At 37.1% G+C, this 12,321-nt stretch overlaps 1 protein-coding gene across 1 annotated transcript in view; it reads left to right on the top strand.

Annotated features, from left to right (window-relative positions):
* The window catches only part of IntS2 (integrator complex subunit 2), a 68,421-nt gene that overhangs the window by 40,806 nt on the left and 15,294 nt on the right, over window positions 1-12,321 (top strand). Inside the window, exons 11-13 of the mRNA XM_081767967.1 lie at window positions 4,061-4,207; window positions 7,374-7,526; window positions 9,909-10,083. Coding sequence (XP_081624093.1) covers window positions 4,061-4,207; window positions 7,374-7,526; window positions 9,909-10,083 — 475 coding nt within the window. The remainder of the gene's footprint in view (window positions 1-4,060; window positions 4,208-7,373; window positions 7,527-9,908; window positions 10,084-12,321) is intronic.

The raw sequence follows: 12,321 nt of genomic DNA, 5'->3' as shown, positions 1-12,321 counted from the left end.
ATAATGATGAAGAACAGCTGCTGATGGGAGACCTGATTTCAAAAATGGAAGAATATCTTGAAGGGAGTTGAAGTTGTGCCTATGATCGCAGACATATGAAGAGGAAACTTTTGGAGTATTATGGAGAGAAAATTATTATTTCTGGTGGAAGTGGAAAGGCAGATGTAGTCACTTTACTTGATACAGCGACTGAAATTCTTCAAAGTTATCACCAAAAGTCAAAAGAATGTGATATTGAATTACAAAAGATATACTTAATAGAAGCAGCAGCCAAAATAACCAGAACTGAGGTGAAATCCCTCAACGTTTCTAATGTGGATGTGTACCCATCTCCAAGTGACCTTACTGAAGAAAATACTTTGCAATACGTACCTAAGAGTTCGAAATTACTGTTGTCAAATCTATTTGTGGGAAAGGATCCATCTATAGAAATTGGTTCAGTTGGTCAGAGCATTATGCAAGGTATACGTCCTGGAGTATTACTATGTCCATTGCAGATTGGTTTAGCTATCCAGCTGCACCACAACTTTAGATCAAGATACCTTGTTGATTTGCTTCACAGTCTTGGTTATTGTTCATCATATTCCGAAGTAATTAGATTTGAAAGAAATGCTGCAGTATCAGGTAGCCATATCTTGTTAAATACTGCCAACAACACTGCAATTCTTCTAGCAGCTGATAATGTACTTTGGATGGAAAGAACACCTTTCATGGGATGGGTATGATTGCAGCTACAATCCCAAAGAATAGGATCCATCCAATTATTCAATGCTGTAAGATTGCTGAAAATAACATTAAGAATGTTGCAACAGTTGATATTGTGGAATACAGACATTCAAGAATCATGCTCAGGGAGATTTCATTCAGCAAACTTCCAATATTGCCCATTTCCTCTATAAGTAGGTTAAATCTTCTGTGGCAAATATGTGCAGCCGAAAGATCAGGTCCAAGTTGGTCAGGAGTTATGTAAACAATTCATTCTGGAACAAATGTTTCACATCCTGGTGTGGCATCAATCACATTTCTTCCTTCTTCCTATCATTGATATGGCAGCTAGTGACATAACATGTATACTCTCAACATTGCAATACCTGAAGAAGTTAGCACATGATCAAGTATCCCTTGTATCATTACTTTTGATCAACCTTTATTTTGGAAAGCTTCCCAAATTATCCATGAGCAACAAGATCTCAAAGATATTGTTTTAATGATGGGAACATTTCATACTCTGATCAACTGTTTGGGTTCAATTGACACTTTGATGAATGGTTCAGGATTATCCGAAGTACTTCAAGAAATCTATGGACCAAATGCTGTGCTGCATATGATGTCTGGAAAAGCTGTTTCTCGAGCAATGCGAAGGCATATGATAGTAGATGTAGCTCTTAGTACCTTATTGCTTTCAGATGTTTTCCCTCGCAATGAAGATGGATCCCCTCATCATCTAGTTAAATAAGCTTGTAACTTACTTGATAACGTCATAAATGGCAAACAATATGTTGAGGACATGGAGATGCCTGGAGCATTATCTCAAATCAGTATCTCAAATCATTATTGGGTTATGATATATGCGAGTTCCTGGTATTTGTGCATGCTTTCACAGGCTGTGACAACGTCCCGAATTTTTTCAATTGGAAAGTCCTCAGCATTTAACAAGCTGCTCAAAAATAGCGACCTCCGTTCAGTTGCAAATGTATTTTGTTCTGACTCCTGTCAACAGTCTGAAATTGAGGCTGCTGGAAGAAAAGCAATGCTTCTGTTATATGACTTCAGGTCATTGGAATACACAAATGTACTACGCCATCGAATGTTACTTGAAAAGGTAGTTGCAGCTACATCATTTGTTACACCTGAACGTTTACCACCTACTGATTCATCTACAAAGTACCATAGCTTTCGTACATACTTTCAAGTAATAATCTGGAAATCTACAGAAGTGGCAATGACGGCTGAAGAGTGGGGTTGGTATATAAAGGATAATTCCTACTATCCCATACTTTGTGATATGCCACCAGCTCCAGAGCATATACTTAACATGATACGGTGTTCTTGTACAAGTAGATGCGCAACTTTTCGATGTGGATGCAGGCGTAAAGGATTGCCATGTTCAGCTGCTTGTGGAGACTGCCAAGTCACTGGTTGTGATAATATTGAAACTTGTGCTGATAATGAATATTACAATGATGAGGATGATTCACATGAAAGTGTTTGTATTTTACGAACTTCAATTTTTTAACGCAAACACATAATTTGAAGTAAATTTATTTGATTTAAAAGTTGATATGTGAACTCTGTTAATCATTGTTACCTGAAACACAGTTGCTGTAGAATAGTGTTGATATATGTAGTTTTATTTAAAATACTATTGGGTATAAACGAAAGCTGAATTAAGTTTAAAAGTTTTACTTTATGCATACAAAAGAATAAGCACAAACGAGTTACACGATTTTTAAAATTAATTACAATGTTAGCCAGGGGCGGATCCAGGACCGACTTCTGGGGGGGGCGGTGGGTTGTCATACTGCTACTTTTAAGGGCTCCAATCTTTGGGATGGGTTTTATTTATATATATAAAATAAGAAAGTTTCCTCTTTGGGGGGGAGGCGATCGCCCCGATCGCCCCTCCCTGGATCCGCCCCTGATGTTAGCATTCTCACACATATAAAACACAGTGAAGTGGCAATAATGTTTTAATTTATTGAGCTTTATCAAATGATTAAATAAATAAATAAAAATACGTTGATTGTAAATTAATAGTTTTTTATACGAAACGGTGTAAGATAGGAGAAAAGTGTTGTTATTAAAAACTTTAGCATTTATATGTAGCTTTTATTTAAAAAATGTTTCATGTAAATCCGATTGCAGATTCCCGAGATACAGACAATTATTTAAGGTGTATATGTAAGAAATTATGATTTTTGAAATTAAATGTTGTTTTTCACAAGAAACTGTACGAGATAGGATATCAATGCTCCTAATAAAAAATATAGTACTTAAAACGACCTTTGATTTAAAAAAACAATCGTCAAAATCGGATTACAGGAAACCGAGATACAGAAAAAAATTGCAAGATAGACGCAAGGTTTTTAAATCATGGTCCGCCATTTTGAAAACCGTTTTTGGGAGTGTTCCCGTGGTCCGATTTTGTCGGATTTTGAATATGTTATTCAGTAATGATTCCTGAATCAAAAACTGTTTAAAAAGCTTCTATTGCAATTTTGCCCAGGTTAAGGGTATAATTGCTCTAGATTTCCTGGACTATTACGCCAAACCCCTAGTTGGAGGACTATCCCTTGTCTGCCCGCGACTGCTTATTCAATATATTCGTAGCTAATGTCTATATCTAGAGGCCTTCTCGTTCCGCAATGAGGACGCGCCATGCACGACCCCACACACAGGTTGCAAATCGATAAAGTGACCTCGAATTGATTTGTTTAGATTTTAGCACCCCTTTCAGCAGCGAGGCTATATGAGATGTCGATCTACAACTTAAACGTGGGATCCAAACCACATCAGCTCCCGTCAGGATCGAACTCGGGTCTGCAGCGCCATTGAATTAATCAAACCAGAACCTTTGAATAAGGAAATTTGGATAAAATATGGATGCATTCGTAGATAACTTTAATTTGCTAACAACAAAAATAAGCACAGTAGCAGGTAACAGTGAACATCACACCTCCAGCTTCCAACAACACTCATCTGGATTTCGACATTTTTACAGTGCAATTCCAAAATCTTCATTGTCGAGTTTTTTATTCTTCAGTACTTTTTAAAATCTTCTGTACTTTTTTTTTTTTTTTCTAATTTCGGACAGATTTCATCATTATCTACAGCCTGTGTACGCTCATGTTTATTAATTGCAGTTAAAGCTGATAACACATTTTTATTTGTGTGCAATCACCTTATTGCCTGATTAGCAACAATTGGAACAGTTTCAAGAGTAGTGAATTTTGTGGTCATTTGTGTGAACATTTTTTTAACGATTAAATGTATAATAAATCGTTAATGTATTGAGTAAGCGAAAGTACATTGCTGTTCATTGTAAGTACGTATATTGCAGGGTTGTTCTCCCCTCTGCTGAGGCTTTTGGCCACACACTTCCCTCACCTGTCTTTGGTGGATGATTGGCTTTATGAGGAGGATGTGGTAGATGGAATTAAAACGCACCAATCAAGAGGCCCCATCACAGAGGCTGCAATTGTGGAAGGTTTGTATACGATCATTATTATATATATGGTGCACACTCAAAAGGGCTTAAGTCAAAACAATTATTTTTCAAATGAGCCAATGTAAACTTCAAAATATGTCAACGTAAGCCCTTAAAGCGGGCAGGAAGTTATAAAATGTGGCTTAAAGTACATTGGTCATTGCACCCACATATACACCGTAATATTAAACGAAGCATAGTGTTTTTCTGGTCAATAATGTGTCACAGAGTACAGCCGGCGAAAAAAGTGAGTGAAATGCTATTTGACCGTGCGCCAAAGATTATATATATATATATATAATATATATATATATATATATATATATATATATATGGAGAGGCTTATTTCCATTATACTTAAAAGTTTTATTTTTCTCAACAAGAATACAGCTTATAATGTAGTAATCATAATTGAATTCTGACATTGTATTAAAAATAGCATCAAGGAAGAAAGGAAATAGAAATGTGAATTCATTGGACGTTCTCATTCAAAAATCTAGACAAACAATTAATGACGTTGCTTCATAATCAAAAAGTGCAGAATTCTAATCCCTCGCCAGCCTTATGACTTTTTTTTTTTTTTTTTTTTTTTAATAACGAGGTTATACCTTATTCGCATCAAGTAAATGTGAGAGTAGTACCTATAAATATATAAGGTCGGTCTTCCTTCCTTTCAAAAATGTTTCTTGTTTTAGGACTTCTCCTGTGTAAAATGTTCTTGTTTTCAGACTTCTCCTGTGTAAAATGTTCGCACACCGATGATACCTGGAACTTCAGTAATAAATAAATGAAACCCTTACAGTATTATTACTAATCTGTGTTTTGCCAATATATCATTGCTTTCATTAGACATTATTACTCTGTCTCATTTAACCCCTTGCACTGAAATGACGAGTCTTAACTCGCCATGCCCTCCCGGTGCCAAATCTCACAATGACGACCTACACTCGTCATAAAATTTAAACTATTGTAGCATCGCGTAGGGTTACTATATTGATGTTTTGAAAGTTGTATAATGATAAACCATCTATAATACACTTTTATAGGGAGCCGCGGTGGCTCAGTGGTAGAGCGTTCACCTCTGGTGCTTGGGGTCCCGGGTTCGATCCCAGCCCCCGCCAAGTGAACTTTGTGGTGGACAAACACCGTGCTCGTGGGTTTTCTCGGGGTTCTCCCGTTTCCTCCCACTTTCTTCATTCCACCATTTCACTCATCTCTCACCATCACCGTCTCCTTTAGCCTAACCGGCATAACCGTGGGACGTAAAACTCAAAGATTTCTATAATACACTTTTATAACTTATACTTCAAGAAATTTGATGCAGCGGAAGAAATTAAATGATTTAATATTGGAGGTAGTTCCAGTTTATCATAAAATCGTAGTGGAACGGGTTAATAGTCTTTCATTTAACAATTTGTCTGATGAAGGCAATGGAATGTTAGCAGAAGCCGATTAGTAGTAATAAGTGTATATTTTTTTCTTGGCGGTAGTCAGATTTTATTTTTGTTAAAGTTAAACATTTTAGTTTCAAAGCGAAAATAAGTAGCATTCAGTAATAAATAAATAAATCAGAATTTTTCCATTAATACCTGGCTAAATGCAGGACGCGGTAGTGTTATCCTGTAATACGCTGGTTCTATTCCACGTCATGTAGTGCACAGAAACCATATATATATATATATATATATGGATGCCTTACAGTTGGTTATCACAGGCTTTCCAATGCTCCTATATGTCCTATTTTTCCTATATATTTGCGTCTCTTCCTATAAACTCCTATATTTCCTACATTTTAACGAAACCTCGTATATTTTTGTGGCATTGCTACTTCCACTTGTGAAAGTAACATAAAGAAATAAGGTGTGGGTAGTTGGAGGGCCTTTTGTCTCCACAGTTTGTTGGTTGAATGGAGACTCTTCTGTGTTTCGTCTTTTCCTGCTTATTGTCTAAAGATAATTACACCAAATATACTATTAGCGCAAAAAGTATTCATTCATACACCTACAAAATGGAGAAAAAAAAAAAAAACTAGTTTCGTCATGTTCATTAAAAAGTTCTATGGAGTAGTGATTTTAAAGACTTATAAATTATTTAGATGTATCAATACTTTTTGCACTAACTGTTGGCAAATTGTAGAATATGTTACACATAGCCAAATCTTGCTTTAAAAGCGGCAGCTGTAGAGATCCTTTTTACACTTTCCTTATGGTTGTTGCTTAGTACTGGTGAGCTATGTACGAAAACACTAAGACATTCGTATAAAATTTTGCAACGAGATAATTACCCATTTAGTTATATTTAGAGTAGAATGTATTTTCATATAACAATTGGTGTAATTTCCATGTGATTTTTTTGTTTCTACTTATTGGACAATCGAAATGTTCATTTTTCACAGGTTCACGAAGCCTCCTATATATATATATATATATATATATTTTGTCGTGATTTCCTATATATTTTTTCATTAGCATTGGAAAGCCTGTTATCATTTCGTGAATTATTTTATCAAGATACATTTGAATATGTCATTGTCCTCAGTAACCTAAAGCACGTAATAGTAAGACGTTAAACTAAAGATTTCATTCATGTCAAATTTTGAATTAGTTGGCTAAGTATGCTATGCATTAAATCAAATCACATTCTTTGTAGGGCGGTTCCTCTCACTTTCTCATTCTACCAATTCTTCCATCATCATTCGCTTGCCTTAATCATCCATTTCCCTTAGCCTAAAGGACATAAACGTCGGACGCTAAACTGAAAGATTTCATTTACTTTGTTTGTAACTCTCAGAAGACTATATTAAATTGTTTCTTCAAATCGGAAGTTATTGAAGAAGAAAATGAAAAGGACAGAATTTCTGAATGTTATATATTTTTATCCAATATATTGTCCTGCATAACATTTTAGATCCTTTTTTCTTTTCTTTTTTTAATTATTGCTCAGACAGTTCACTATTAAAAATGTTGTGTAATAAGTTGATCAAAGCTTTGACTTGTGAAATGATATTAGAACACACAAACTGTACCAAATCATCTTCTTGTGATTTAGAATAACGCATTTTTTCTATTATAATGACATTTTTGGTAATTTTTCCATGTTCTTTGTAAATTTATGTTCTGCCAGAACATTCTATGCTATGGTTATTGTGTTTCCTTTTCGTTTGCAGCGTTTAGTGAGATAGACGTATGTCCTTCACGTACCGGTCTCCTTCTTCGGCAGTTGCTGTCAATGTCAGCGACAGATGTGTGGCCGTTTGCTGAAACCATCATTCACTATTTTAAATCTATTTTGGATGATAAAGTTCCACGATATGTACAAGGTAAATTATTTATTATTATTATTATTATTATTATTATTATTATTATTATTTAATTTAGCGGTAAATAACTACTCTGTTCTATTAGCAAGATTGATCTCGTACGCAGATGAAATTATTGGAGATTATCAGTGCGGATTTAGATGAAATCGACGATGATGATTGCCTATCGACCAAATATTTATCATTCGACAAATACTCGGAAAGAAGTGAGAATATAATACCTCGGTACATAAATTATTCATTGATCTTAGAAAGGCTTACCACTTGGTTAGGAGAGTAACATTCTGGAACATTCTTACAGAATTGGAATACCGAAAAAGCTAATTAGATTAATTAAGATATGTTTAAATAAATCCCAAAGTAAAGTCCGGGTAGGAAAATTTTTATCCACGAGCTTTCATGTCGAGAATGGCCTGAAACAAGAAGATGCGTTGTTCCCAATATTATTCAATTTTATCCTGGAGTACGCTGTAAGGAAAATCAAAGATAGCAACTGGGGCCTAGAGTTGAACGTATTCACCAAGTTATGTCGTATGCTGATGATGTAAATTTAATAGCGGATGATAGAAGAACAATAGAAAGAAATGCAGAGATCGTATGAAATGTCTGCAGAATTTAGAAGTAAATGTAGAGGAAACTAAATACATGGAAGTTCGTCGGGATCGTAATACGGCAAATTATGGATACGTTAAAATATCAAATAATACTTTTGATAAAGTGGATACTTTCAAATATCTACGATCAGTATTAACAGCCGAAAACCATATTCACGAAGAAATTAAATGTCGACCAAAAGCAAAGGATTCATGTTATTATTCAGTTCAAAATCTCTTGTCGTTGCGAATTCTGTCGAGAAATTTGAAGCTTAAAATACATAAAACGATAATCATGCCAATTGGTGTGTGTGGTTGCGAAACATGGTCGCTTACTCTGAAGGAAGAACGTAGACTGAAAGTATTTGGAAACAAGATCTTGAGACGAATATTCGGACCCAGTTCCGAACAGGGGGAATGGGGAATGGCTCAAACTTCATAACAAGGAACTGCATAATTTATATGGTTTACTAAACATTGCTAGGGTCATCAAATCTAGGAGACTCAGGTGAGCAGGTCATGTAGCCAGGATGGAAGAAAGTAGGAACGCTTTCAAAGTCTTAACTGAAAGACCAATCGAAAAATGACCATTAGGAAGACCTAGGCGCAAATGGAAGGACAATATTAAGATGGATCTCGCAAAAATAGGAATACAAAGTAAAAACTGGATCCAATTAGCTAAGGATAGAAGTCAATGGAGAGCTTTCGTGAAGCGGCATTGAATCTTCGTGTTCCGTAGGCATAGAGTTTGTTTTGGTAAGTAACAACGATGGTGATCTAGAAGAAACATTTGAAAATGTAGTCATTGTTGTAGGTAATCGTGGATAAAATATTTGAGTTTTTTAGAAACTTGGGAGAGACCAATAATTGTGTATTTCTTAAAGCTCAGATGAAAATATTTCTTTTGATTTTTTTTATTTTTATTTATTTTAAAGCTTTACTTTAATTTTCTTCATTGAAAATGCGAAAAATTACTTTGAATAATTCGCATTTTTTTTTAATGCTTAGTGAGTAGTCATCTTTCTGTTCATTGTTGCCAGAACGCATTTTCATTTTTTCAGTTGGTTATTTTGAGAGATTTTTGATTATATTTATGTCAGTCAATACTTAATAAAGAACGAAAATACTTAGTTAAAGGGAGAAAGTAATAGAAAAACTTGTATTTTACTGAACTTAAAAAGGAAAGTCTGTTGTGTTTTTGAGAAATCTAGTGATAATAAAATTCAAATTTTTGTGAAGGAGCCTTGTGTGATTTGTGCTCTCTGCTCGCGTGAGTAAGTAGCTCATTCTTTGTTTGTTTTCCATTATTACATGAAGTAGCCTGATAATTGTCGACATAGGATTTTATCATCACCATATTTTCGTTTGTACAGCCACAGACATCGATAGAATATATTGAGAGAAACAGTCGTAGAGAAATCGGATTACATTTTAACAAATCAACGGGTAACTCAAGACAGGAAAAAGTGTGTTATTGATGTCTGCAGCTAGAAAGAAGAAAGTAATATAGCGACCAATTTTATATCACACCAAGTCCCTTATAAATGCTAATCAATGATATAAAAAGAACGACAAACTACATTACTGAATCGGGAATTGAATCGAGCACGGTAAGCTGGAGATGTGGATTTGATTTCGATCTAGTCGTGCATTTTTTCACGAGTTGTCTTCATCATGTTATAGCAATAATTAAATGCTTCCATGTCAGAAGATATTTCATTATAGTATTATATTTATGCTCCGTAATCTTACAAAATTGTTTTATATCAGTTAATCCTGTATTTTCCAGAATTATATAAGCAAGTGTGGCTGCAATTGAACACCGTTCTTCCCCGTTGCTTGTGGGTGATGTCCATAAATGCACTTCTTCACGAAAAATCAGCTGTGAAGAATGTATTTCTGACTCAGGAAAACATTGTCTTAGATCCTTTGCAGGTGCTCAGATGCGATACAAGAGTGTTCAGGTAAGAAATATGTCTGTTATATTTCTTTCCCTTTTTTCTTTTCCTGTTTAGAGGGGAAATAGAAGTATATTTTACTCTGAGTCTTAATAATACCTAGATACATCATAAATACTGTCACAAGTTTGAATTGAATAACACAGAGAGTTTAACACCAAGGCAATTTATTTTGGTGATGTTTTACATTGATATGTTGTACACCTGACGCACGAATTATTTTCGAAATGTCCCCCCTTGCCCTTGATGCAGGCACAAAGTCTGTCCGGCCACTGATCAATGGCATTACGCAACACGTCCATGGGAAAATTGTTCACTGCTAGGGTCAAGGATTGTTTCAGACTGTCGACAGATGGGTGCCGTTTATGGCAGACCTTTGCCTGAAGGACTGCCCAATGTTTGTAGTCCAACGGATTAAGGTCCGGGCTGCTAGAAGGTAAGTCAGCGGTAGAAATGAAGTCGGGGACGTTCCGTGCCATCCAGTCCTGGGTTGTTTTCGCTTTGTGGCCTGGAGCGGAATCCTGCTGGAAGATCCACCTTTCTCCAGGGAACGTGGTAGCAGACAGTGGTTTCACTATAGGTTTAAGCACTGTGTTCTGGTACACCTTGGCAGATGTTTTAACACCTTGTTCGTAAAAATGCAGCTGGGTTGTGCCTGAATAGCTCACTCCCCACCAAACCATCACTGAGGCAGGATGATGTGCTGTGAAGCCTTGGAGCTGCCTCAGGAGATGCAGTAGATGACCTGGCATACACACGGTCATTTTGGGCTTTGTAGGCCTGCTCAATTGTGAACACCTTTTCATCAGTGAACAGAATCTTTCTGTGCAGATTGTTTTTGGTCGTAACGCCGCAACAGTCTCTTTGATTTAAAGACCCTCTGTGACATTAATGTTTGGGTCAGAAAGTGACCAGTCCGCCTCTTATACGCCCGTAGGTGTAGGTCACTCCTGAGCACACGAGACATGGAATTTCTGCTGATGTTCATCTCAGCAGCCATCACACTTTGTGTTCGAACAGGATTTCTTCGAATTCTTGCTGCGACTGCTTTTTGGACTTGCGGGATTCGTACCGTTCGTGGTCTGCCACTACTTGCGCGGTCAGCTGCCGTTCCCGTCTCGGTGTATCGCTGTATGGCACGATACACGAATCTCTTGCTAATTTGTAGGGTTTCAGGAGGTTGAAAATCTCACCTGCTGTCTCCCCGACCTTGTGTAGTACAATTACTGCTACATGATTTTCTTAATCGTCCCACTCAATCAGAATTCAATACAATATCAAAGCATGTCATGAACAGTCTAACAAGCACTACATGCATCTTCCGCTTTATACACAGATGGCAGCACTGTGCCACTTCGGGTGCCTACAGCGCCACTCCAAACTTTGTGACAGTATTTATGATATAACTAGGTAGTTAAATAAGGACTGCGGGTTCACTTATTCGCTAGATATATTTGAGGATACCTAAGATAACCACTGAAGGAACTAAATTGACTCATGTGGCCCCGCGTAGTGTAGTCGCTAACTCTCTCGCATTCGATGCGAGCGATCCCGGGTACGATTCCTGGTGGCACACTCAGCGGAAAAACTGTAAAAAGCACTTTCAGGCCGGCCATCCTGAATTAGGTTTTCCTCATTCACACCAGGCAAATGCTGAGGCGGTACCTAACATAAGTCCCAGGCCGTTTCCTTCCTTCCCTTTCCTCGGATAGTGTGGTCGCGGAGGAACATCATCCCTCATACGTGACGGGCTAACATGGCCATAGATACCGAAAGCCCAGAAATCTAATTCCTAATCCTTTATTCCTTCCCTTTCCTCAAATAGTGTGATCCCGGAGGGACGTCATCCCTCATACGTGACGGGCTAACATGGTCATAGATGCCGAAAGCCCAGAAATCTAATTCCTAATCCTTTATTCCTTCCCTTTCCTCGAATAGTGTGATCCCGGAGGGACGTCATCCCTCATACGTGACGGGCTAACATGGTCATAGATGCCGAAAGCCCAGAAATCTAATTCCTAATCCTTTATTCCTTCCCTTTCCTCGGATAGTGTGATCCCGGAGTAACGTCATCCCTCATACGTGACGGGCTAACATGGCCATAGATACCGAAAGCCCAGAAATCTAATTCCTAATCCTAATCCTTTATTCCTTCCCTTTCATCGGATAGTGTGATCGCGGAGGGACGTCTTCCCTCACACGTGACGGGCTAACATGGCCATAGATGCCGAAAGCCCAGAAATC

Source organism: Thermobia domestica, chromosome 8 (genome assembly GCF_964235325.1).
Source record: "Thermobia domestica chromosome 8, izTheDome1.hap1.1, whole genome shotgun sequence".
Taxonomy (NCBI): Eukaryota; Metazoa; Arthropoda; class Insecta; order Zygentoma; family Lepismatidae; genus Thermobia; species Thermobia domestica.
The sequence above is the reverse complement of the archived record's forward strand: the minus strand, read 5'-3'. Positions and strand labels throughout refer to the sequence as shown.